General features: G+C 43.1%; 4 protein-coding genes across 5 annotated transcripts in view; 2 read left to right on the top strand and 2 right to left on the bottom strand.

Annotated features, from left to right (window-relative positions):
* Positions 1-309: 309 nt before the first annotated feature.
* Positions 310-2,967, bottom strand: LOC131879493 (uncharacterized). Its single transcript, XM_059225838.1, has 3 exons — positions 2,162-2,967; positions 1,867-2,073; positions 310-909 (listed from the first exon to the last, which is right to left on the bottom strand). The coding sequence occupies exons 1-3, from the start codon at positions 2,378-2,380 to the stop codon at positions 385-387; spliced, it is 951 nt and encodes a 316-aa protein (XP_059081821.1). The 5' UTR covers positions 2,381-2,967; the 3' UTR covers positions 310-384.
* A 2,267-nt stretch (positions 2,968-5,234) lies between these two features.
* LOC131879886 (uncharacterized) lies at positions 5,235-10,514 on the top strand. Its single transcript, XM_059226354.1, has 3 exons — positions 5,235-6,032; positions 7,038-8,441; positions 8,722-10,514. Exons 1-3 carry the CDS (start codon positions 5,568-5,570, stop codon positions 10,390-10,392), a joined length of 3,540 nt encoding a protein of 1,179 aa, XP_059082337.1. The 5' UTR covers positions 5,235-5,567; the 3' UTR covers positions 10,393-10,514.
* Positions 10,515-15,280: 4,766 nt separating this feature from the next.
* LOC131879889 (steroidogenic acute regulatory protein, mitochondrial-like) lies at positions 15,281-19,128 on the top strand. Of its 2 annotated transcripts, none has more exons than XM_059226356.1 (6): positions 15,281-15,449; positions 16,454-16,675; positions 16,885-17,108; positions 17,826-17,937; positions 18,056-18,276; positions 18,942-19,128. In XM_059226356.1, the coding sequence occupies exons 2-6, from the start codon at positions 16,486-16,488 to the stop codon at positions 19,011-19,013; spliced, it is 819 nt and encodes a 272-aa protein (XP_059082339.1). In that variant the 5' UTR covers positions 15,281-15,449; positions 16,454-16,485; the 3' UTR covers positions 19,014-19,128. The 2 variants fall into 2 exon arrangements, with proteins under 2 accessions (XP_059082339.1, XP_059082340.1); XM_059226357.1 differs by lacking the exon at positions 15,281-15,449 and adding an exon at positions 15,526-15,622.
* LOC131879888 (acetylcholine receptor subunit beta-like 1) overlaps positions 19,054-22,748 on the bottom strand; it is a 36,970-nt gene continuing 33,275 nt past the window's right edge. The window contains exon 7 of the mRNA XM_059226355.1: positions 19,054-20,654. Coding sequence (XP_059082338.1) covers positions 20,490-20,654 — 165 coding nt within the window. The 3' untranslated portion in view covers positions 19,054-20,489. The remainder of the gene's footprint in view (positions 20,655-22,748) is intronic.

Below are 22,748 nucleotides of genomic sequence, written 5' to 3'. Positions count from 1 at the left end.
CAAATTGCTCTTTAAAAAAACTGCAAATTTGAAAAAATAGCCAAAGCATGCCCCATAGAGGCATATTTTAGTACTTCAAGCTTAAAAAAAATATTGCTTTTACCCTTCAAAGGTAGTTGAAAGCATGTTTCTTTTACAAATCGTACAATTTGCTGAAGCTCAAATATGTCAATTTATGTTGAAAACTGCTTCACATGTCCTCCTCTAATTTCTTTAATATAGTGTTTTTTCATATGGGTCTTAAATTGGAAAGTTTAAATCGCACTCATTAACTTTTAACGTTTAATCCCCGCCTATGGTTGTCGGAAGTGAAGAGTTTGCAATGAAAAACTTGCAAGGTGTTTTATTTTAATAGTTAATAATCTGTGGTCACAGGTTTTGAGATTATGCTGCTGATGTTTGCGATGGAGGTCCAGGATTGGGTCCGTGGCCGTCATCGGAACGGGATTCCATTGGGGTTTCAGGGGCTGTCTCTTTGACGAAATCTTCGTAGGGTATATTGGCCACCCAGGCTCGGATTCGATGAATTAATCGGAACTTTTTGATTGACAACAATACTGCAGCAACAACTATCACAGCAACGAGCACGGCCATAATCAATATCAGGGTCAAAACAAGACCACTGCTTTGATCATTTCCATACAAGTAAGGCTCGGAGAAAAATACAGGGCAACTCGGCACATCAGTCGTATCTTGGGCCAGATGGATGGCAATAACGTTGCCCGAGACCTTCAATGTCTCAACCATGTAGGCTGTGTGGGCTTTTAGATCATGACCTTCATAACAGGAACGCAAATTGGGGTCCACGCATTCGTCTTTGATCTTTTGAAGTGCATTGCAGAGTAAATCTTGAAATTGTGTCTTGGCTGTCTCGTTGACCGGCTTCTGCATCTCGGTTACCATGTCCATCTGGAAGAAACCCAAGTTATGGAAAGTTTCAACCTGTTGAAAAACTCATTCACATTTAAACTACGAAGGCTTTTGCAAATTTACACTTAAAACATATGAGGTTTATTTGCCCCAGTCGAAAATTGAAATAATAATAATGGGTATGCAATATGCATTCGTGCCAAAAAAGATTTGTAAATCATGTTAATCTCTGTATTCCAGGAGCCATTGTAGCCTTGAGCAGTCTAAGAGGCAGTGAACAAGGCCAGAATCTTCTTCCTTGGTGTCGTGGGTTCAAACTTCGGTGCGGGAAGTAGTGGTAAGGCAAGTCACCAAGAGTGAGAGAGGCCGCTGGAGTCTCCTCCCTGATTTTTCTCCAAAGAAAAGTTTTAGACACTAACCACAACCGCAGACGGCGAACCAAAGTAAAGCTGAACTGGACATTGCCTATCAGAATTTGGATACGGATGATGTGATGGCAGCACCCAAACCCCCAAAAATATCTGTACAGTACCTTATCCACTTCTAAATTATTTGGAAGGTGAGCCTTTGCAAAAGATTCATCCATCATCATAAAATTCAATACTGTATGGTCATGCCCAATATTAATTAGCGTTCTCTCACCATTTCACCCCCCCATATTCTGCTCCTCCCAAGTCTTGTTAATTTCACATTATTTCTGAAACAATAGTACTCTCTTGATGCTGGTCGGGTAAACATGGACTGCTAAGCCCTCACAAATACTTTTACTCTTCAAGTTTTTTAACTTGATCATCATAATAGCCTAATTGCTTATTGCCTTTAGGCCATTTGAATCTCTAACGAAATGGCAGCACTGACCCAAACCAGTTCATCAGCTTTGGAAAGAAAGTGGGCAAACACTTTAAATTAGTCATTAAAATGTCGACTCCTTGTTGTACATCAAATCGACACAGGTATTAGGTGACTTGTTTAAATAAAGTTCATTAGCTCATTTACCTGAATCAAGTTTGTGCATCGTGCTGTTTCTTGAGCCACCACAATTTCTTGGGCAATAGAGCACTTCCGACCCTGGATCTGAGCCAGGTCGTGATCTTTGGCCAGGTCCGTGATGATTTCGCAATTATTCATATCGGGATAGGTCAATGCCAAGCTGTCGAAGAACAGCTTTCTTCCTCGGATCCATCCTTTGGTTGTGAAGCAGTGCTAAAACACACAGAGTGAAGGATGATTCGGAGATTTATTCAACTTGAGAGGGCAGTTCCTTTAGTTCCTTTGCTAACCGTCAACTGACCTTCACATTTGTGGCACACTCATTGGCCACTGATTTGAGGATTGGGCACGGATCTTGCTCGTCCGTGAGATTCGATAAGGCCACCTCTTGGCAGGCATCAAACTCCAGGCCCACTTTGACATATTCACTCACTGTACAGGTCACATCACCTTCATTGGCCTTGACTGGGCCCATGGCAATGACCAGGCCCAGAATAAGACAGGACATGAATGGTTTCATGGTGTTTTCTGCGTGTTTTTATTCGGATTAGCCAAGGCTCTCCATCACATAATGTTAGTGTTCAAGTTATCTCCCGATTTGAGAAGTGTAGGGTCATCCACTGGTTCTTGAGCGCGATCGTGTTCTGTTTAGCGATGCGATGAGGTCGATGCCTTGGTTTCAGCTGTGCTCATGATTTCGGAAGGATTTCCATTCTTCAACTTTCTCAGCTTGCTTAGTCGCTTCTAGTTCTTCCTCCAGCACTCCTTCTTCAACGTCCTCCAATTCTTCTTTTGTCATCTTGTCTTTTCAGTCGTCTCCATTCTAGAACCTGGCCGTGGAAGAGCTCATGCGTTGGAGATTGGCACGGTACGGCAATCTTGCCTCTGAAGTTGCTAGTTTCACAGGTGGACTGAATTGGGGATAGGGATGGACGTAATTCCTCCTGTCGCACAGATAGTCGATATCCAACATAAGAGTCTCTACCGACATTTAACAGGTTTCTAGTTCCGTGTTAAGAAAGAGGTACTCGGAAGGGCTTGGCGGGAATTCTTTAGCGAGAAATCATTGAACCGTAATCGTTTGGGAGGGATTCGATGACTGATAGCATCAGATGCATTATTTAAAGGAAAAACAAGTCCTTGTTACTGACTGTTCGAGTCCAATTTTGGTATTTCAGTTGCGTGATTACATATTTACAACATTGCGTTGGAAACAATCGTTGGATAATCTTAACACCATTAATGCATTCTAAGGAAGGTCATGGGACTCTTTGTTATCCCCGTTCCACAATGGGGTCCCTTCTTAGACACAGTTGATTCCTCAGGCTCGGAAAAGAATAAGGTCCAAATAATCACTAAAAAGATTTATGAAAGCACCAAATAATTTATTTTCATTGGAACAAATTTCTTGAAACATTTTCCTGGAAGAAGACGTGGTCTAGGGGTTTGCTCAGTTACATAGCATGAGTGAAGTTTCTGGTTCGAATCCTCTCCCCGGCCTTTTTCAAAGGAAGCTTTTAAACGCTAAACTGATACTGAAATTGAAACTGCTTAACGGAATTTGGAAGTGGACGATGTGAAGGTTGGCTCCGCTAGCCGGGCGAGGCTCATCCCTCCGACCATAATAGCACCACCCCAAACCAAAAAAGAAAAAGAAATATAAAGATGTAAGCCTGTTTAGAAGCAAAAAAGCTACGTGAAAGGACAGCATCAAATTACTTTTGCAAAAGTTTGAAGTAATTGTCAAAGGTTCCAATATATTTTAATATTTCAAAATCTTTGAAATCAAAAGGCCTTGAAGTTTCGTCCTAACTTGGACCCCCAAATTAATACCCTAAGCCATGCAGGTTTGATCATCATATTTAGTTCCTCTGGGAGCTTTATTTTAGCTATCTCTCTGGGCGAAGAGACCTGGTCTAAAATGCAAATGTGTTTATATTTGCTTTGTGGTGTTTAATGTATTGAGGTTCTATTTGCATTTCTAGAAAAAGCTTGAACACAAGCAGGAATAATGTGAGAATTAGAGAACAACTACTAAATTACAACAAACCAAGAAGATTGGGGCAATGCAGTAGGCAGTATTTAAAGAAGGTGCAATTTTTTACAACCAGAATTCAGAATCAATTGTAGTGAATATCGAGGTTTACACTTTTGAGCCCTCTAATCCATTTGGCAACGATCAACTTTATCAAAGGCCTTGGCAAAATCAAGATAGACAACATCAACTGACTCATGCCTTTCCAGTCCCTCAATGACCCGCTCTAAATGCTCAATTATTTGGGTAACCGTGCTAAAATGTGCTCGGAACCCGTGCTGGCCAGGAGGAAGGACTTCATTGATCTCATGAAATTCCACAAGTTTGGACTTCATGATCTTCTCAAACACCAATGCCAGGCATTGGTCAATTATCGTACCCAATGCGGCTCCGAGCACTATGTTTGGACACCTTGGAAGAACAAAGAAGATAGTGTGATATTGTGCCAATGTACAAGCATATCCAAGATATGGTCTCGATGCAAGATGAGCACCATTTTGCCTTTGCAAAGGAGAGGTGTCACCTTGGGATCAATTTGAGATCGAGCGAGTTGGATTTGTTATGGAAACCATTTGCAATGCAGTTCTCAAGGGCAAACTTCTTCTTTGTGCGAGTGGTTGATTCTTGGAACTAATTGCCCCTATTGTCGGTCGTCAAAGACATTGGCCAAATTTAAAACCCAATTATCACGTCTCCCGTGAATTCTCTTTATTTCGCTTGACACTTTTTAGAAGTATTCAACTTTTTTTGCTCTTCGCCATTTCTTCCATCATTTTATCGTTTGATGTACATCCTTTACTCTATATACATTTTAATGTCTTGAGTGGATCCTGTGATAAAAATAAAAATAAAAAGGGGTTCTTTTTGTATAAAAATGTGGTGGATATGTTAGAGATAGTCGGTTCTATGTTGCTCCAAGTCTGTTATTGTTTCTTGGGGTACTTTTTAACATGTAGCACTTTTAAAAAGGACAAAAGACATCTAAAATTTGCCACCCAGTAGATCTCAAAGCTCAAAATTTACTTCTGAAAGCTGTCGAGTCTCCTATCTACTTTTTATGGCAATCAACATTGGCCTAATATTAGTGATGCTAGTATGTCAAACATCCCTTAATATGTCCATTACCCTTTGGCAGCCCCCAGCCCTCTAGCAGCACTATAAACCTCTTTTCCAAGCTTTCAGTGGCTGCTCACACCGCAAACCATTGTGTTTTCGATTTGATATGACCACTTAAACTCAAAGTAGACCGGGTAGAGCCTACAGCTCGATTCTCAACCGAATATTTTTCTTGTCTGGACATATCTTTCTTAATTGTGAACATCCTTTGATAATGATTAACAAATTATGCATAGGGATGTTTGGGTTCCAACGGTGGGCCGCCATTCAAGAAGCCGTTCTCAAGTTAAATGGGTGGCACCCATGAAACCAAATATGGCTATCTCGTGTTATTTAACTCTCTTCCATCTCATCAGGTTCTTCGTTTCGGTCATTGACCAAAGTTTTCTCCACAACTCAGCAAACCTGTCTCTTCTCTTGGAATATTCAGTTGTGTGATGTCTAAAAGGGATCTGAACTTTTCGTGCACCGTGTCACTCCCCGAAAACTCACGCCCCACGCCCACCCTCCCCTTGGATGTAGATTCACTCCCTCTCCATGAGGACCCTGTAGCAACATGGCTCCTATTCAGAAATCTCACGGACCGCCTAGGTCCACCTACCCTCCCTCTGACCCGCCCACCACCGGCACCATCCCCAAAAGCACCCGGAGCAGTCACGCCCCCGCCCATCTGAACCCGGCGCTCCTGTCGTCGTCCACGTCGGGCGTGTCCTCGGAAGCTAATGTGTCCCAACCCAACTCGGCCGACTTTGAAGGGGGCGTGGCTCTGATGCCGCCGGCCCCACCTCAAAATCTGTTCCTGGAACGAATCCGTGAGCAACAAGACAAACTCAAATCTTTGCGGGCTCAACATTGGCAGATGTTGCAACAGAGCCCGGAAACCAGGACTCGTAGTTTGGAGGGCCCGCCCCCGCCCACTGTCAGTGGGCCGGGTGGATGGGAGGCGGGGCCAAGATTGGATCGATCTCGAGGCGGGGAGGGACCGCCCGAGGCGGCTTTTATCAATCAGTCGTCGGTAATGGTAAGCCCATAGATCAAGAGATTTTTTGGGGTTTGTTTTGTGTTTTCACGGGCCTTCTATCCGCTACAAAAAATGTGTTCCCCAGGACTATTAAAATAAAAGTGTATAGTTCTTTTACCTGTTCAACTTTGAATGATATTTTGTCTACCAACGAATTTGAGTTGGCAGACCGAGCTAGTCCTTGATCTGGAATGCTATCCAAAAATTTGTCCAAGTCTGACTTGAAAGATGCAACCGGATCAACAAGGCCTACGTATTTCCTACGAATATCAGAGGGAAGCAATTTAAACTCATTGTTCGAACTAACCTGGATTCTCGAGGGCTTGAGGGTGCTTTCAAAATGCACATTAAGCCTCTAGGGTCACTAGCATTGACCCTAAATCCTGGGTTGGGACAAAGCTCATGGCTACTTTTGAAGACGTACAGTACCAGATACCTTTCGTACCTTCTCTGAATACTGTGCAGTCCCAACCTCTTTAGTGACTCCTAAACATGCTTTTGTGTTTGTACCTTTTTTTGTCCTATTAGCATTATTTGGGTTGTTTTGCATTTTTCAATGTCTTTTAAGGTTTTTTTCTTCTCAAAAGGTATGAAAAAAATTATGAATAAATTGGCAAGCCATTTTTCCTCACTTTCCTATTTCAGTACTTGTTTTTACAGTAGTTGTTTAAAGCTATTTTTAACTCGCACGTAGCACAATTTTTCAAGCCAAGAATTCTGCTGTTTTTGAAGTCAAATTGATTCAGTACATACACGACCCCAATTTCAAGTTGAATACTTGTGAGCTCAAACTAGGCGATGCTTTACTTAATTCATATTCCCAGTGGCGGTAAAAAAAAATACAGCGTGTAATTAAAGAATATGTTAGATTTTTATATGAATTCTAGATTCAACATTAATCATTTGAAACTTTTTCCATTTTTCCGTTTTCCATTCCATTTTACAAGCATCATCTCTCTCGTTGACAATCATTAGCTCATGATTATTCTAACCCTCCATTTTTAGACTGCTTTGGCTCAGTTGGAGCACCGCATCTCCATGATGTCGAGTTTCCCTCCATCCGAGACTCCGGAAGAGCGACCCGTCGTTCCCTCTCAACTGGACACCGAATACTTGGATCGGTTGAATTTGATGAACAATGACCGTGGTCGGAGCCGCATTGATGCCTCACCCAAACACGTGGAGCGGGACAAGTCCCAAGAAGAAATGAGCGAGCTTCAGGACCGATTGCGTAGTTTGCAAAGCATGGTAAACAATTTGGAACAACAACATCAACAGCAACCCCCGATTGCTCCCATTCGGTCCTCTTGGGAGTCGGACCGGAGTTCCCATCCCAATCGCCCCTCTCACGATCAGATGATGGTGGAGATGCGGGAGCAACTTCGATTACAAAAGGAGCTGCATCTCCGGCGGAAAGAGCTCGAAGATCTCATGAAAAAGGACATCGTTGAAAGTATGCAAAAGAACTTTTCGGACTCGAAGAGTGACATTTCCTTCCGGAGTTGGTTCCATGACGACCGATCCTTGCGTCATTTGGACTCCAATGCTCTGCCCAGCTCCAGCCGATCTCGTCGTCTGTCCCTCTCTTCTATTCCCAGCCACGCCCAGGCCTCATCTGAGTTGGAGTATGCCAAAAGTTACGCCCATCTACAGGCACAGATTGACAGTCTCCAATCTGAGATTCAGCGATTGAACGCTGTATCGCGGAATGCGGGCGTGCCCACCAACCCCAATGAAATGGGAGGCGTGGCCAGGCCTCCGCCCAGCCTTGACCCTGGCGTTTTGGAGGCCATCTTTCAGCAGCAAAACCAAATCCAGCAACTCACGAATTCCTTGAACCAATGTTTCCAAGGGATGATGTTAGTTCAGAGGGATGTGAACCATCTGCAAAAGGCAATGGACAAGGTCAATCACCGGCAACAGCAAGAAACATCCAATGAGCGTCAGCAAGTGCGGGGTCAAAACGCCGGAGACTTTGACCCTTGGCATTGTCATCTCCCTGATATCGACTTCCGACCCATTGGAGGTGGCGTTTCTCGGACAAACGCCAATTTCCAGAACATGGGCTTGACTGGATTGGAGAATAGCCACGCCACGTGGCTTCAGAGTAATCCCCCGTCGAGCTTTGGTCATGATCCGTGGAATTTGAACTCGCAATTGAACCACCTGAATGATCCGGATGCGAGTGGGGCATTGAACAACCAAGTTGCCCCGGGGATGAGAGCCAATAACTATTGGGACAATTTTCGCAGCTTCTCTCGGCAGAATCGTTTGTCAAACGCATCACCCGGCTCCATGCAGCCGCCCAATGTCGTCAACCCTATTGTAGCTACCTCTCACGCTGTGTCCGGAGTTGTTACAGGATCAGGAGCTCCCAATGTGGCCCAAGTCACACCACGGCAATTGCAGGTATTTCGGAGTCCAGGAGACCATTCTTAGGGGGGGGGGGGCAACAGTAGGTATGGAATCATGGCAAATTTTCTATTTTGTCTAATTGTACCAAGACCGTTTGAGGTTCTGTTAAACTGCTTCTCTTACAAATTACCACTGGTATTTACTCTTTTACTGAGGAAAACGATTGAAATCCAATTTCCAAGACTTTTTAGCATTTAAATTGAAGGGCCAGAATTTACAAACAAACAGATGGATTTCTCGTTAAAGAAGATTGCATTCCTTCTCTCTTTTCTAGGCGAATCCAAGCGTTCCAAGTGCCGTTCCAGGCAATGTAGTGGGACAAGCTTCAGATCGAGGTTCATCTCTCCCCAGACAAGCCTTGATTGAGCCTCACTTTTCCAATGTCAACAACTCGCCGCCAAGACCGAGGCGGAAGCAAAAGATAAACCGTGAGCAAAACCGCGAGTCATCGGGAGAGACCCGCAGTGCGGCCATGGTCCTGCCCTCCTGCTCAAATACGGCTTCGAACCAGCCCACCTCGTCCGGAACTGGAGCTGTGGCACGTAACAACGAGACAAACGGATCCGTTGGAGGGGCGGCAGCCGCGGCCATGGTCTACCCGATGCCTCAAAATCACGATCGGAACATTAATCGAAGTGACTATCAGGGCCAGGCCACCAATGACACGCCATCCACGCCTTCTAACATGATGGTGAACTCTTTGACGACGTCCATCTATCAACATATTGGCTCCCTGATCAACGAATATGAATCGCGGCCGGACCATTTGGTCCGGATTCTGCAGGATATCCAAGTGTTGGGTCGTTCGTTCCCAATTGCATTAAGTCGCACTCAATCTGAAATTGAGGCCCCGTTTGCGGGCTGGCCGTCGAATGCCGGTCCCGTTTACCCTGAGCATTTGCATGACAACCGGGATAATCGGCATTGCATGTCAGCGAGCTCGCCCAAAGTCCCGGCGGATAAACGGTTTTCGTTTTCTCGCTCAGAGGCAGCCGCCAATATCTTCGGTTTGGACGGAGCACGCGGCAACGCCAACAGCTCGGCCAATCCTCATAGTTTGGAGGGGATCTTCCATCCTTTCTCAAGCGTCACCAGACACCAAGGAACAGGGCCAGGAGGTGCCGAGAGTGACGGGGGTTCAGCCGGAGCTTCAAACGAAATCCCGCAACCCGCCGAGGATTCAGAGCCACCCTCGCTGATGAATAACACCCATCAGCCCAAACGCTTGGCGTCCGAGAGCGCGGTGGTGCCCAAAAATGTACAGAGAAACCAAATTTCGCGTGAGCGTGATACCCGAAAATTCCGCCGAGAGAAACCCAGGAATATGCAACAGGCCGCCATTGTTTTGGCTTCTAACTCCTCCTCTTCGGAGACCATCGAGGACATTCGGTCCGGGGATAAGGACAGTACGTCTGTGGTGAATCGCGTGCCGGATGAATCGGGTTTCATCAATGTCAATTTCCGCCTGCCCATGGCCTCGGTGGCTGCTTCCACTAACAACACGACCGTCGCTCAAGCCTCGTCCTCGTCTGACGTCGTGGAAGCCCGCAGTTTGGCACCCGGACCCTCGTCCACGGCAGGTCTGAACGACATGGCCGAAGCCGATCAAGACCAATCGCCGGAAACGTCGATGCAAAGCCACAAACGATGCGTGGTGGTGGATGGGGCCAAGGCTTATTTGGACTCGTCGGACGAAGAGGAGATCCTGGTCCAAGTTGGATCCGACGAAGGTGGCGCCAGCTCCTTGCAAACGGAAACTGAGGACCAAATGGGCTTAGATCGGGTTCCAACCCGTCTCAGTTCGCATAGTTTGAGTCAGCAGAGGCAGAATGAGGAGCTCAATCTCCGTAGCTTAGTGGATGAGGTCTTGAACACCTCCTCCGAGTCAGAATTAGTGGAGGACGCTTTAGAGGCCCCGCCACCTCCGCCTTCTTCTCATGAATGAATCAATGAATCAGGCACAGAAAGAATGAATGTTTGTAAAGTTGAAGTGCAAATACAAATCGTTGGCGCATTCGGAACGAAATCAAAGGACATAATCGAGGACATGGAATTTGCTCTTTCAGATCCAACTGGATAGTAATATGAGTGGCTACACAGAAGAGTACATCAAGAACAAGCTCAGCCAAGCTCTAGAGGCTGAACATTGTGAAGTTGTGGATCAGAGTGATGGTTGTGGTGGGAAATTCGAAGTTGTGATTGTATCCAAGCAGTTTGAAGGCAAACCTCTGCTACAACGACATCGCCTGGTCAACGGGATCCTGGAGGAAGAACTCAAAACCATTCATGCCTTCAGTCAAAAGACCTTCACACCTGAGCAGTGGAAGGCCAAGCAAAATTGATCTCCCCCTTGTTCACATTGGTTGAACCACTTCGAGTGAATGTGTTTGCTCGAAAAACACGCCAGAAGCATTCCGGAAAGTTTTAATCCTCCCTCCAGAAGCCCCTTCCCTTTCAGACAACAAGGCCTCTTCTGTAGGTCGAAAAATACTCGTGATTTTCCAATTTGAAACGCTCTCTTGTCTCATCCACACTTCATCCTATTGCCTCTTGTTCCTCTCTTTCCTCTCTCTCCTCTCTCTCCTTCTCCTCCTCCTCCTTGTTTTGAGCTCCTTGCGAGAAAGAATGAGCACCGAGGAAGAAAATGGGGACCCGTCACGATCGCCGCGATCGGCATCGTCTCCGGAGAAAAAGCTGCCAGACTTTAAAATGAAGGAGAAAATGGTTGAGGAGATCTGCAAACTTGGCTTTAAGGGCTCTCCGAGTTCGAGGTCCGAGGATGGAAAGCGAGGCGTTGGTGGAGCGAAAATGAGCATCGAGGCGGTCAAATTGACGTCCGAAGTGATAAAGATCTATATTGTGGAGGCCTTGAGTCGAGCTGGAGAACAAGCCAAGCGTGAAGATGCCTCCGAGGTCACACTTGAACATTTCGAAAAAATTCTGCCGCAGTTTCTACTCGACTTCAATTAAAATAAAAGACCTTCTTCTTCTTCTTTATGAAGCTGTCGCACTTTTTTTGTGTTCGAGACTTCATTACAAGTTTTTCAGGGGCTTTCATGCAAGCATGATGAATGTCGACGGTGTGGAAGATGAGGAAGGAGAAGAAGAGCGCCTTCCAAAGAATAATTTGCCAAATTTATGTTGATTAACAACCTGTCCAATCAGCAAGAAAGCAATTTTTGTGAGGGGCTGATCGCTGACTGCTGACTTACATTGCGACTTGATTTGTGACAAGGAACATAGAAGGAAAGTTAGTTCACCAGGAAGCTGATTGTAATTGGTCGAGCGCTAGGGCGTCAAAATACAAAGCGTCAACGGGTTTGGTAAAATATTTGGTCCAATACTGAAGTGGATTTGGCCGCTGTAGGACACCCCTGTACGTATTGATCGCGTTTAGAACTTAAAAAAGTTCATCTCAATCGTAGAATCGTGGGAGAGCCACGGACGAAAGGTTATACGCAGAGGACAGGGGCTCTGTTTTAGAAAAAAAACAAAAATAGCCGGAAGGTTCTTCAGGAGCTTGGAGTCCATTGGGTGTACATGTAATGCCTCTTTTATTGCTCAAAGTGTGCTCAACTCATGGGTTGTCGCAAAGGCCATGGAGGCATTTAAACATGCAAAATTGTTTTTATCAACGTGTGATAAAAATTGTCGCTGGTACGTAGCAAACAATCATTGCAAAAAGTGGCAAATTCGGTAATTAAACCGTCAGATTTATCGTTGTAATATTTTAGAGATATGACTGGCAAGTGCAGCTTTTCATGTTCAAGAAAAACTGATCGACAACTATACATCTCGAATAAGTTTTAAGTACCAGCAACTCTATATTTAGGTTTTAAAGAAATATTTACGAAAATGAAAGGATATGATTTATTTTCATGCCATCGAAGACGTACATCCATCATTTGTCTTGGCAAGAACTTGAAATATAGTTATGTCATATCTCGATCTATTTATCTGCAAAACGCAACTTTCAAAGTGTAATAACTAAGCATCTGCTAGATAGATATTGAAACTTTAGGTTAGTGCATAATAAAAGAGGACTAATGATAATTTTTAACTTGGTTTGGGACGGCGGTACCTTATAATGTATTTTAAGTGATATGAGGTACTTTCAAAGATGGTCATTTTACAAAAGTTGTTCCGTCTGTTTCTTTGCCAAAGACTAGAAATTTTCACATTTGAGCAAAAACTTAATCAAAAATTATAACCACCGTGCGAGACGACCAGCTTTCCCAATGCCCTTGGGATTAAATGTTACACTTAAATTTAATGCTTAATTTACATAATTTAATGATTAAATGCTTTACACTTCTCACCATTCAGCTTCTTGTATTTTCTAACCACCCAATCATCAACTTGATCTGATTTTTTTGGTAGGCCTTGCAACTTAAGGAATTTCTTCCTTTGAAAAACAACCGTCATAATTTCGCCACTTAATCCGAGGTATTTCTTGTTCGGATGGATTCGAACAAATTGTGTTGTCAATTTGAGTGGACCTTGCCAAGATTAGCTCAAAGTGAGGCGCTTAGTATTCATAAGGTTTGTCTTCAGAATAATGATTCAACTTTGAGAAAGAGATCCTATCCGTTGCCACTCTGTCCCTACAACAGATGTTGAATCTAATCAGGCTCAAATATTTTAAGTCAATGGTCCAGACTTGATTACCAGGGTATGCTGAAATACCAGGTCCCCTCTGCACCTGTGCTTCAGCACCATTGCCTAAGAGAATCTCGGAAATCCTGACACGCCCCCTCCTGGCACGCCCATTATACGCTCCCATGTCTCTAGTTTGTCACACCGACATCATCTGCAGAAACCCCTTGTTCAAAAGGTATTTCGTTTCAATTTGTCAACGATGGACTGTTAACATATGAATGGAGAGTGTAAAGTATAATGGAAAGCACGAAACAACAGACTAAAAGTCTTATTTCGAAATCTTAAATTGTATTTTGATCACTTCGCCATTAAGTGAATTTGTTTATCAAATATAGAACTTCTATGAAAATAATTCTGGAACTCATATTCCGTATTACAATTAATTGGTGGAGAAATAAAATGTTGCTTCATTTGCCATTTATTAGCTCTAAAATACTCAAGACATCTGTGATAACTCTGCGCATGCGGTCAAATGACGTTATAGCAACTTGCATCGTTGTGAACTAAATTTCTTTATGGAATCTTGGATTTGTGATCTGGAAACTCATTTTTGAAAATGGAAAGACATTGATTTAGGGCTGGACACAGTTTGCATCAATGTGCCAGAAGTTTCTGCAAATTTTCAATTTAATCAGCAAATCTTGAGACTTTTCTGCGAGTTCTTTAATCAATTCTTTAAATGCACTTAGCTGTGAGAGACTTCCATCTGTGTAACTTATATCTGCCTTTGAAATAAGGAATTTTAAAGATTGGTGATGCTAGCCACTAAACGTTTCACTCATGTAATTATGATAAGGTATAAAATATATATTTGAACATTCCAATTCATGTATGGGACATTGAAGCAAAAAAGGAAGATGACGTCACCATCAAATTTTGAGAGGTCACTCATTCTTTTGAGACTGAATAGTTCTTTGTCAAAGGATTAAACTAGAGTTCAGATTCATTTATTTATTAAAAAAATGGTTCATGCAGCGTTACCATTTAATTCACTGTCACAGTATTACTCATCAACATGCTTAAAAAGTACTTTTTAGCCCAAAAAGCCGTTTTTGTAATTAGTTTTCTTCCTTTCGAATTTTCTATTTTTGAAACAGACTTTTTGAAACATTCGAAATGTTGTTTGTCTACCATTGCGTTTGCGTTGTATTTTGGTTTTTTAGTACCTCTACTGTATTAAAAAGTACCCTAGTGACCTCCCAAAATTTGTGCTGACATCATCAGACAGCTGCTACGTAAGAGAGATCAATAAAAGGCAAACTCAGGCCTTGGAGCCATCCTAAATCTGTTTGTGCCAAGCATATCTGAATGGGTTTTTTCTTTGAAAAATCAGGTGATTTTTCATGCAACTTTGTTGTCAAAAAGGACCAATTTTACTTGCAAATTTTGCCCAAGCCTAGTTGTGACTGACTGCACGTTCTTTAGAGTCGGTTGCAAATCTTATGGTGAAATTGAAGCTATTGCAGCGATGCCCTAGAACTAATTTAGCGCCAATGCCGAAAACTTCTCCTGGGAAGTTTTTGAATGAAAATTGAGCCACAGGGTTCTTTCTTTAGATGTACTCTAAGTACGAACGCGTACATTCTACGTAGCCTATACTCATCTAAGTACCAAGGGCTGTCTCTTTTTGTGCCAAAGGCCATTGGCCCCTTTTCCGTGGGAAAATTTGCCCTCTTTCCACTAACCGGGGTTTCCACATCAGAATCTGGAGCCCTCCAAGTGTTTACTAATTCCACCCAATCTTGGTCCCAAATGAGCCAGAAGTAGTGAGTTGTTACTAGTTGAATATCCGTTGAGTTGTTGGCTTATTCTCGTTTTGGCGCATTTCCGACTCTGAACACGTGAGGCATTCATCATCTGGAATGTTCGAAGAGGCCGTACTTGATAATGACAACGAGGTCCAACCCCCCTCAGAGTAGGTAGCACAATGTTCGTATTAGTCGTGAAGAAACGTGAGCCTTTGGCCCATTGTCATCCGATACATGAGCTTTACCGCACTCGAAAGAACTTAAGTTCTCGATGGAGCCTTGAGGCTCAAAGAATCTACCAGATGAGTGTATCATGTATTACGGTCTGTATTATAAACTGTATCTACAGTACAGTGCGTACGCACATATATATGTATAGTGGGAGGTATGGCAGGGTAGTGTAAGAACAAGGAGCACCTTGGGTAGACGAATTAACTCGGAGAAAGATGGATTATGTGAGAGCGGGCGGAAGCCGCTCAATTCCGAAGTAGAACTAGTAGCGAACCCACCTCCCATACCACACATTTATACATAGAACAAACAACGACATTAATTGGATTACACCTGCTATTCGTGTCTTACACATCGAGTTCTGGTAAGTTTTCGACGACCCTCTCCCGAGGCCTGGCATTGTAACTGACTACCTTTCCCCTAACCAAAGCCCACGGGCCATGTCAAGTTTCCAAATCTCAGTTACGCAGCTGTGAACAGTCTTAGAAAGGGTCATTTTAGCGGTTTTCAAAAACGATTCAAAAGCGGATCGGATGGGTATGTATGCTGTGGGTGAGCTTTCAGAAACTCTAGACTTCCTACCCTAGAGTTAGGCAAGAATAAATATATGAACTGATGTTCAATTAAATCGAATGCACAAATCCGAACAAGCAATGCACTTCGAAAAGCATGGAACTTCAGCTAGAATCCAAAATTGGCTCTGTGTACTTGAATAGCGACATGAATAGATATTTTTGCTAATTGTCCAGATCTTCGTGACCCATCAAACCAGGGTTGCAGACAATATTTTCTGGCCAATGAATATGTGAACATCAAAAAGTAATTGAGAAAGAACAACCAGAGACATCGAACCGAAATTTTGAAGCTAGATTGTTGGAATATGTTTCATTCAATGTTGTTTTGATAATGTTCATTATTGACTGCCCGGAATTGGTGACGGATGACACTACCAAGACACCAACGACCAAGGGCCACACCTTCTCCTCTGGAATGCTGGCCCATACACCAATAAAGCCTCCGTCCACTCTAAACCTCATTGATGGACCATTCCATATGGATTCAAAGTCTACAAAAGCATTCAGGCACTGAATTTAGCTCGTATTGGTGAATGGGCTAATATTCCAGAAGAAATGGTCCTATCACTATCAGTTTCATTAAGGTCATGTCATTGGGAAAACTCTTCTCTGTTTACATATGGTTTACTGATCAAGTGGGACCAAAGTAGGTGTTTTATTTCCTAACATTACATTTTACCAAAGGTCCTTTCTACCGTGTTCAGGACGAAAAGTCTCGATAAACTGAAATAATGTAAAACAACACATCAATTTTTGCCACTCTTTTTTTTCAAAACTGGTTGACGCTTTTTAGACTGGTCAGACTTCGAGAGAGACTGAATAGCCATGGAGGACTTCAACCATCAGGCCGTCATTGAGAAGGCATTTCTGGCCAGTTGGGAGACCATTAATTTGAGTTCCGGCTGGCAGAGTGCCGGCAAGACGGCCAAAATATCCTGCGACAACGTGGACCAAATCGAATGGCGCCATGTCGGAATAGCATCCCAAAATGGCCATAAACTCCAATCTAAAGAAGGTGAGCCCATGAATTCTGCGGTCAATTCTCGGCCCAACATTTGTACCAAACAGCACGAGTTCAATCCATTTGTTGATCGTGGCAGAGAAACTTAAAACCCGGTATCTGGTATTGGGGAAACAACACCCGCCGCCCTTCGGAGCACGTGCTCAAAGGCTTCTTCTTTGACAGATCAAACAGAATCACCTGAAATGTTTACTTTTCTCCAGGACGAAACACCGCCTCTTCGTATTCCTCTATCACGGTTCCTCTTGGTTCTGTTAGTGCCACAAAAAGTGGTGATGTGGGTGTCAGAGGTCCCTTTTCAAGAGGTGGGAGCAGTGCTGGAAGAAAAGCCTTCCGTATTAGTGCCACCCTCAATGCCAATATGGAGATGGTGGCAAATCTCTTGAGAGATGTCAATAGCGTGGCCAATTGGAACAAAGCTTTGCAGGTTAGAGCCACAACGGCCACTTTGTCGTTGAATGTAGCAGTTGTTTATGGAGCGAAGTCGTGTTTATAAGCCTTTAAAGAGCACGTATCCACGGCACTGTCAGTTAGCACATTTAATAAATATGGGAAGGATTAGGAAACTTTTAGGTTTTTTTTTTAAATATGCTTATAAGGGTAAAGAAAATAAGCTATGGTGTCTGCAAAGCAGCGATGGCAAAAATTGACTTTGAGGACATGTCTACTACTATTTTCTGCCCAATAATGGCTTTTGGTGGTTTCCTGTCCCTGCTGCAAATGTATCTATGATCAAAGTCCACTCAGATTATTCACAACTTTTTAATCGCTATTAGGAAGTTCGACAAATATGCAAAGACTACGCTATAGTTTGGCTATAATAACTATAACCGATAAAAATATGTGTCTAAGTTTAAGAAGCTTTCCTCTCGAGGGACTAATTTAAAACAACAATACATGGCCATTTATCTATTGATTGGAAACGACCCGCACAGTGTACCTCTTTACCTCCAAATCAATTGTATATCTTGGCTCAAAAAAGTGAATTCCAGGTTCCATCCCAAAGTTGTGGTCTGTGGTAAAAGCGTGCTTCAAGGCAAACGATAAGATTCGATCCAAGATCGGCAATTTCAGAGATCTCTTTTTTTTCCTGGTCCTTTTCGATGTTCCATTAGGTTTGAGGACTAATTTGAATTTCTTTCAGGCCACACGCATAGTCAAACGTCTTGATCCCGACATGGTGATCACTTATCAACTGACAGCCGCCAATGGAAATCTACTCTTCCCAAGGGATTTCGTCTTCGGTGTAAAATATGGTAAGGCAAGAAGAATGGAACACATTCATCCATCTCCAATGCTGTTCCCTGGAGCTTAAAGATACGATATTGAAGTCGCGCTTCTGAAAGGATTTGCTCAATGAATTGAAAACTTCAGGAATGATGGACAATTGCTTCGTAGCCGGAGGATGTAGCGTTGACTATCCGGCTTTGCCTCAGGAAGGGGACTTGGTTCGAGCTTGGAATTACCCAGGCTGTATGGTAGTGCGTCCCATTCCGGGACAAGCGGATGTTTGCCTTTTCCAATGGCTGCTTGATTGCGATTACGGAGGCTGGATGCCTCAATCGCTTTTCGAGTTCGTCGTGCCGTTCTCACAGGTATTTCAAATTCCAGACATAGACGCACTCCACCAGCGGTGCATTTTTCAAGGGACGCTGAACACTTTGGTTGCAAATCTTGTGAATTACGTTTGTGCAGAAAGGGTTCCTGGTAAGTAAAATAATGTGTATTTTGCACGTGGGAGCTATTTCCATATTCCTTTTGATGACTCTTCGTCAGAACCAGACGAAAAAGAGGGTTGCCATCCTCCGTCCAAATGAACCGCACGGGTTCAATGACGTGAGCAGGGTTCCACGTTGTTAAAGATCACTTTAGCAAGCATCGTATTTAACACTTCAACTTCAAAACTTTTATGCACTTTGTTACACACCCATTATTGAGTCAGGTCTCCTTGGCTGAGCTGAAAATTAAGAGATCCGTCCCAAAGGGCATAATTATGTATCAAAATTAGAACTCATTAATTGATTGATTAATCAATTGTCTTATCATCCTTTTGTTTTCCTCTACAAGGAAACTAATCCTCAATACCGTCCGAGTGTTAATCTGCAATCTTATCTGACAAAAGGCTCGTGAGACTCGAGTCATGGTTTTAGGGCTTGTTTACAGCTCTAGCTTCAATCCCTTCAATGGGCAAGAACGTCAATACACACTTCACTTGTCCCTGGATGTTCAATATTTGTCATTCATCTTTTGTTTTCGTCAGGTGATGCTTGTGGATTCAATGGCCAAGGAATTGGGAAGGATCAAGAAGGAACAAGTTTTGCTCTCCCTTTGAGGATGACGTCAAGAGGACGAAAAAAGAACGACGCGACCAGTTCCGCAGTGGATTTATTTTTCTCTTTTATATAATGATAATCCCTAAATTCAATATCATTTTCTCATGCAAACGAGCAAGTGCAAAAGTTCTTCGTCACTATAATAGCTTGTAGTTGTAATTAGTTCTTGTTGTTCGTGATTTCTTTTCTTTTTCAATCAAGTTTGATGAGAGATCAAGATGATGACCGCAGGATGTTGTTTTCTTGGTGGGGCAAAATGTCTGCTGATTTTCTTACTTTTGATGGGAGGGCGTGTTTAGAGAGGGATTTTAAAAATAATCAAATGGGTTTCTTAAGCTAAAATGACTTGTGACATGTTTTTCGAAGGCTTCTCATTCCAATCAAATCACAAAATCAAGCGTCGTTCAACAAAAGAAGCAAATTCTCGGTTGCAAATTTTTGAACCGCGTCCAAGTATCTGTCAAAATTGAATTGAAGGGTAAAATGGTAAGTCACGGGTTCAACAAACGAGCGAGTGCTTTTGGACAAATTGGATTGCTTTTGGGGTTTGCTTGGCTAGGTTTGAGGGAGTTATGAATCTTGGGTGGGAATCGTGTTCTTGGGTTGGTCAAGAAATCGTATAATTTCAGTATTATTAGCGTTTGTTTTTGTATTATTAATATGAGAAGAGAGAGAGCAACACACACTGAAAATATGGGCTAGGCAGATGATGATGCATGCAGTAAAATTGTATGTTTCATTCATATTATAATTGCGTCCTCCATCTGACTTGAGACGGTTTGCGGAGTTGTAGCAGAGTGCTAGTAATCTTAGCTATAGTAGCATAGTAGTAATTGTAGCAGTAGTAGTAGTAGTAGTAGTAGTAGCAGTTGTAGAAGTAGTAGTAGAGGAAGAAGAAGTAGTAGTAGTAGGAGTAGCAGCACTAGAATTAATAGTATTCGTAGTCGTAGTAGCGGTGATGGTATTAGGATTAGTAGTAGTAGTAGTAGTAGTATGTTACAACAACAACTGTAGTGCTCCCTTTCGAACTGCAGTGTTAACAGAGTTTGGCGGAGAGTTCTTGACGGAAAGAGTGTCGCCTTTGCTCTTTGGCAAAACCGAGAATCTCTCATGGCTCATTCTAGCAATTATATTAAATGTAAGAGTGTAATATGTCCACTGGCACTTTTTCTCATCAGATCCTTACAAGATTATTGTGAAATAATCATCGAAATTGAGCACTGGCCTTACTTTAGTACACTCACTTACGCACATACCTACACACATACACGCGTACACACCACTTTAGTTTGTTTCCGCAAGCTTATTCGTTTCGGAATGACCTGTGTATGCATATGGTGCAAACTGGAGACGATCAAGACGGGCTATCGATTAATAAGTTGAGCAATGTATTCCTTCACCATTCTGTCTCGATTCTTTGGCAACGCTCTGGTCTGAACAGATGAAGAAGTCGTCTCTCTTCTTCGTATATATCTCTATTTCCCCCTGAAGATGTCAATGATCTTATCCTGATCGACGTATTCGAAAATGAAGGGCGCGTCCATGAGGATGCCAACGGTGCCAATGGTTGTAATGATGAAGAACAGATATAACTGAAGACGATCCACCACCATGGCCACAAACTTCCAATCTTCGCGCACCTGAAACAAGTCGAAGAAGAGAAAAAGTTGGAAATTGGATTAACTCAGCACTGATTAATAGCATTTCCCGGAGAGCCAGGTCAACCTGTCGGAAGTTCAGACTAATCACGATGAAACGAAAAGTTCTCAGCCAGACAGCTCTTTCAGCGAGTCGAAAAATGGTTGTTCCCGTCATTTAGCATCCATCAATGCATACTGAACGGAAGATTAGATTGGCTCTTTTATCGTCACTCAAATTGACAATCAGACCAATCATTGTACGAAAGGAAGCACAACATATCTATCCCCTGCAGGTCTTGAGTCCAAGCAGATTTACGTATAAATCTAAACAGTGTCTGTCCCACGGCTTCTAATACTTGTTTTGCCCCAACTGGCGTTGGAGGTGATGATGGTCACTTTGGGGAAATTGGATGAGAAATGGTTCTCCTTTGGGTGCCAAGTGCAATAAGATGTCCATCTCAAGTTGGAGACAGATTTCTCGCAAGCCTCAAATCGAGCCATGTGAGGCCTTTTGTTGGATCAAGTAACTGTCCTCCTTGCTAGGAAAAAAATGTGACGGGTGACCGAAGATTCCAGTTACTTGATTTTATGTTTAGTACCGATGGTGGTTTGTTGCTCAAGTTCAGCTTGTTCCAGCTGATGTATTCGGGTTCCTTGTTTGGGGTACATAAAGATGACAGCAATATATTTCCAAAGTTCACACCCTTCTTTGCCGCCAAGCTTGATACCAAAATCTCTGTGGAAGCCGAGGAAACCTTCAAGATCCGGTTCTTTCATAGGGAAAACCAGGGTGACACATTGAGGCCAAAAAGGAAGTCCCTTTTAGATGAAAAAGAACACAAAAACATTGGTTGAGAGCTTCCGGTGTGCCCACTTGCTTTGGTTGGCGTCTAAACACTTTGAAGTGTAACTTTCCCATGCTTGAATCCCCTTGATTTATTCCCTCGCCTGACTTTTCCTCCCAATGAAGGAGCTCAAACCGACACTCACCAAAAGGCCACGAAGCCGTTTTGCCGCTCAAAAATGAGCCATCGCTTTGATTCATGCCATTTTATGAGCCCTGTCAGATGTTTCCTAAAAGCTTTGGAGTTGATGTTGCGAGCTCTAAGCCACACGCGACATTTCAATTTGCGACCTATCGCCACCATAGTTCCCTTCAGTACTCTCAGACGGCGACCCCTTTGAGACTTGGTGTACGTTCAAATGAGCAAACTTTGCCTCATCTATGGGTTTTTCTTCGTTCGGTAAGAAGAGTGTAAAGTGTGAAGTGTCTCGGCGTGGATACACTACCCATACTTCTAATTATTGGATCTCGTGCAGCTTTTCTGTGGAGCACTGGAATTTCCTTTGTTCCCTTTCTTTGCTTTGCCAAAAACAGGACTTTTTAGCCTAATTACTGCAAATTGGCAGAAGAATGAGCTAGCCTTTCGAACCCTTGGCCATCGCCCAAGACGCGACGGCGCGGACTACTGCCAGCTTTTAAGCTCTATAACTGCAAAGAACGCTTGCTTTGGGTGTAAAAAAAAAGTCTTGAAATAATGGCCAGAAAAGCTACCCCTTTCCTTCTTCCCCCTACTTCAAGTCCCAAAACGTGTGATACTGTTAGTAGTAGTAGTAGTAGTAGTAGTAGTAGTAGTAGTAGTAGTAGTAGTAGTAGTAGTAGTAGTAGTAGTAGTAGTAGTAGTAGTAGTAGTAGTANAAGATGAGCTCCTAACATCGGATATCTCGTAGAGAGGACCCCTAAAAATTCAAGGACTGACGACTTAATTCCCTGGAAAGGGTGGCCAAGAAACAAGCGAGGACCCTTGAGAGAGGAAGTCAGATCTAATCAGAAGCCCAGATTCATCCAATCAAAACTTATTTCCTTCCTTATACGCCACGCTTGAAAATGGCACCCATGTTCCAACCTAACATCAGATGTCATTTCCCAAGGAATGGAGTTCCTTCCCAAAATGGATCAACTTTGCCCACTTACGCAAGTGCATAGAAACTTCCGAGTATTTATAAATTTAGATTAACGGACTGTCATGTGCTCCCAAGTTAAGCGAACAAGCTAAGAACGTGGTAATCTTAGAACAAACTGAAAGTGGAGTT

This window comes from Tigriopus californicus, chromosome 4 (genome assembly GCF_007210705.1).
Source record: "Tigriopus californicus strain San Diego chromosome 4, Tcal_SD_v2.1, whole genome shotgun sequence".
NCBI lineage: Eukaryota > Metazoa > Arthropoda > Copepoda > Harpacticoida > Harpacticidae > Tigriopus > Tigriopus californicus.
The sequence above is the reverse complement of the archived record's forward strand: the minus strand, read 5'-3'. Positions and strand labels throughout refer to the sequence as shown.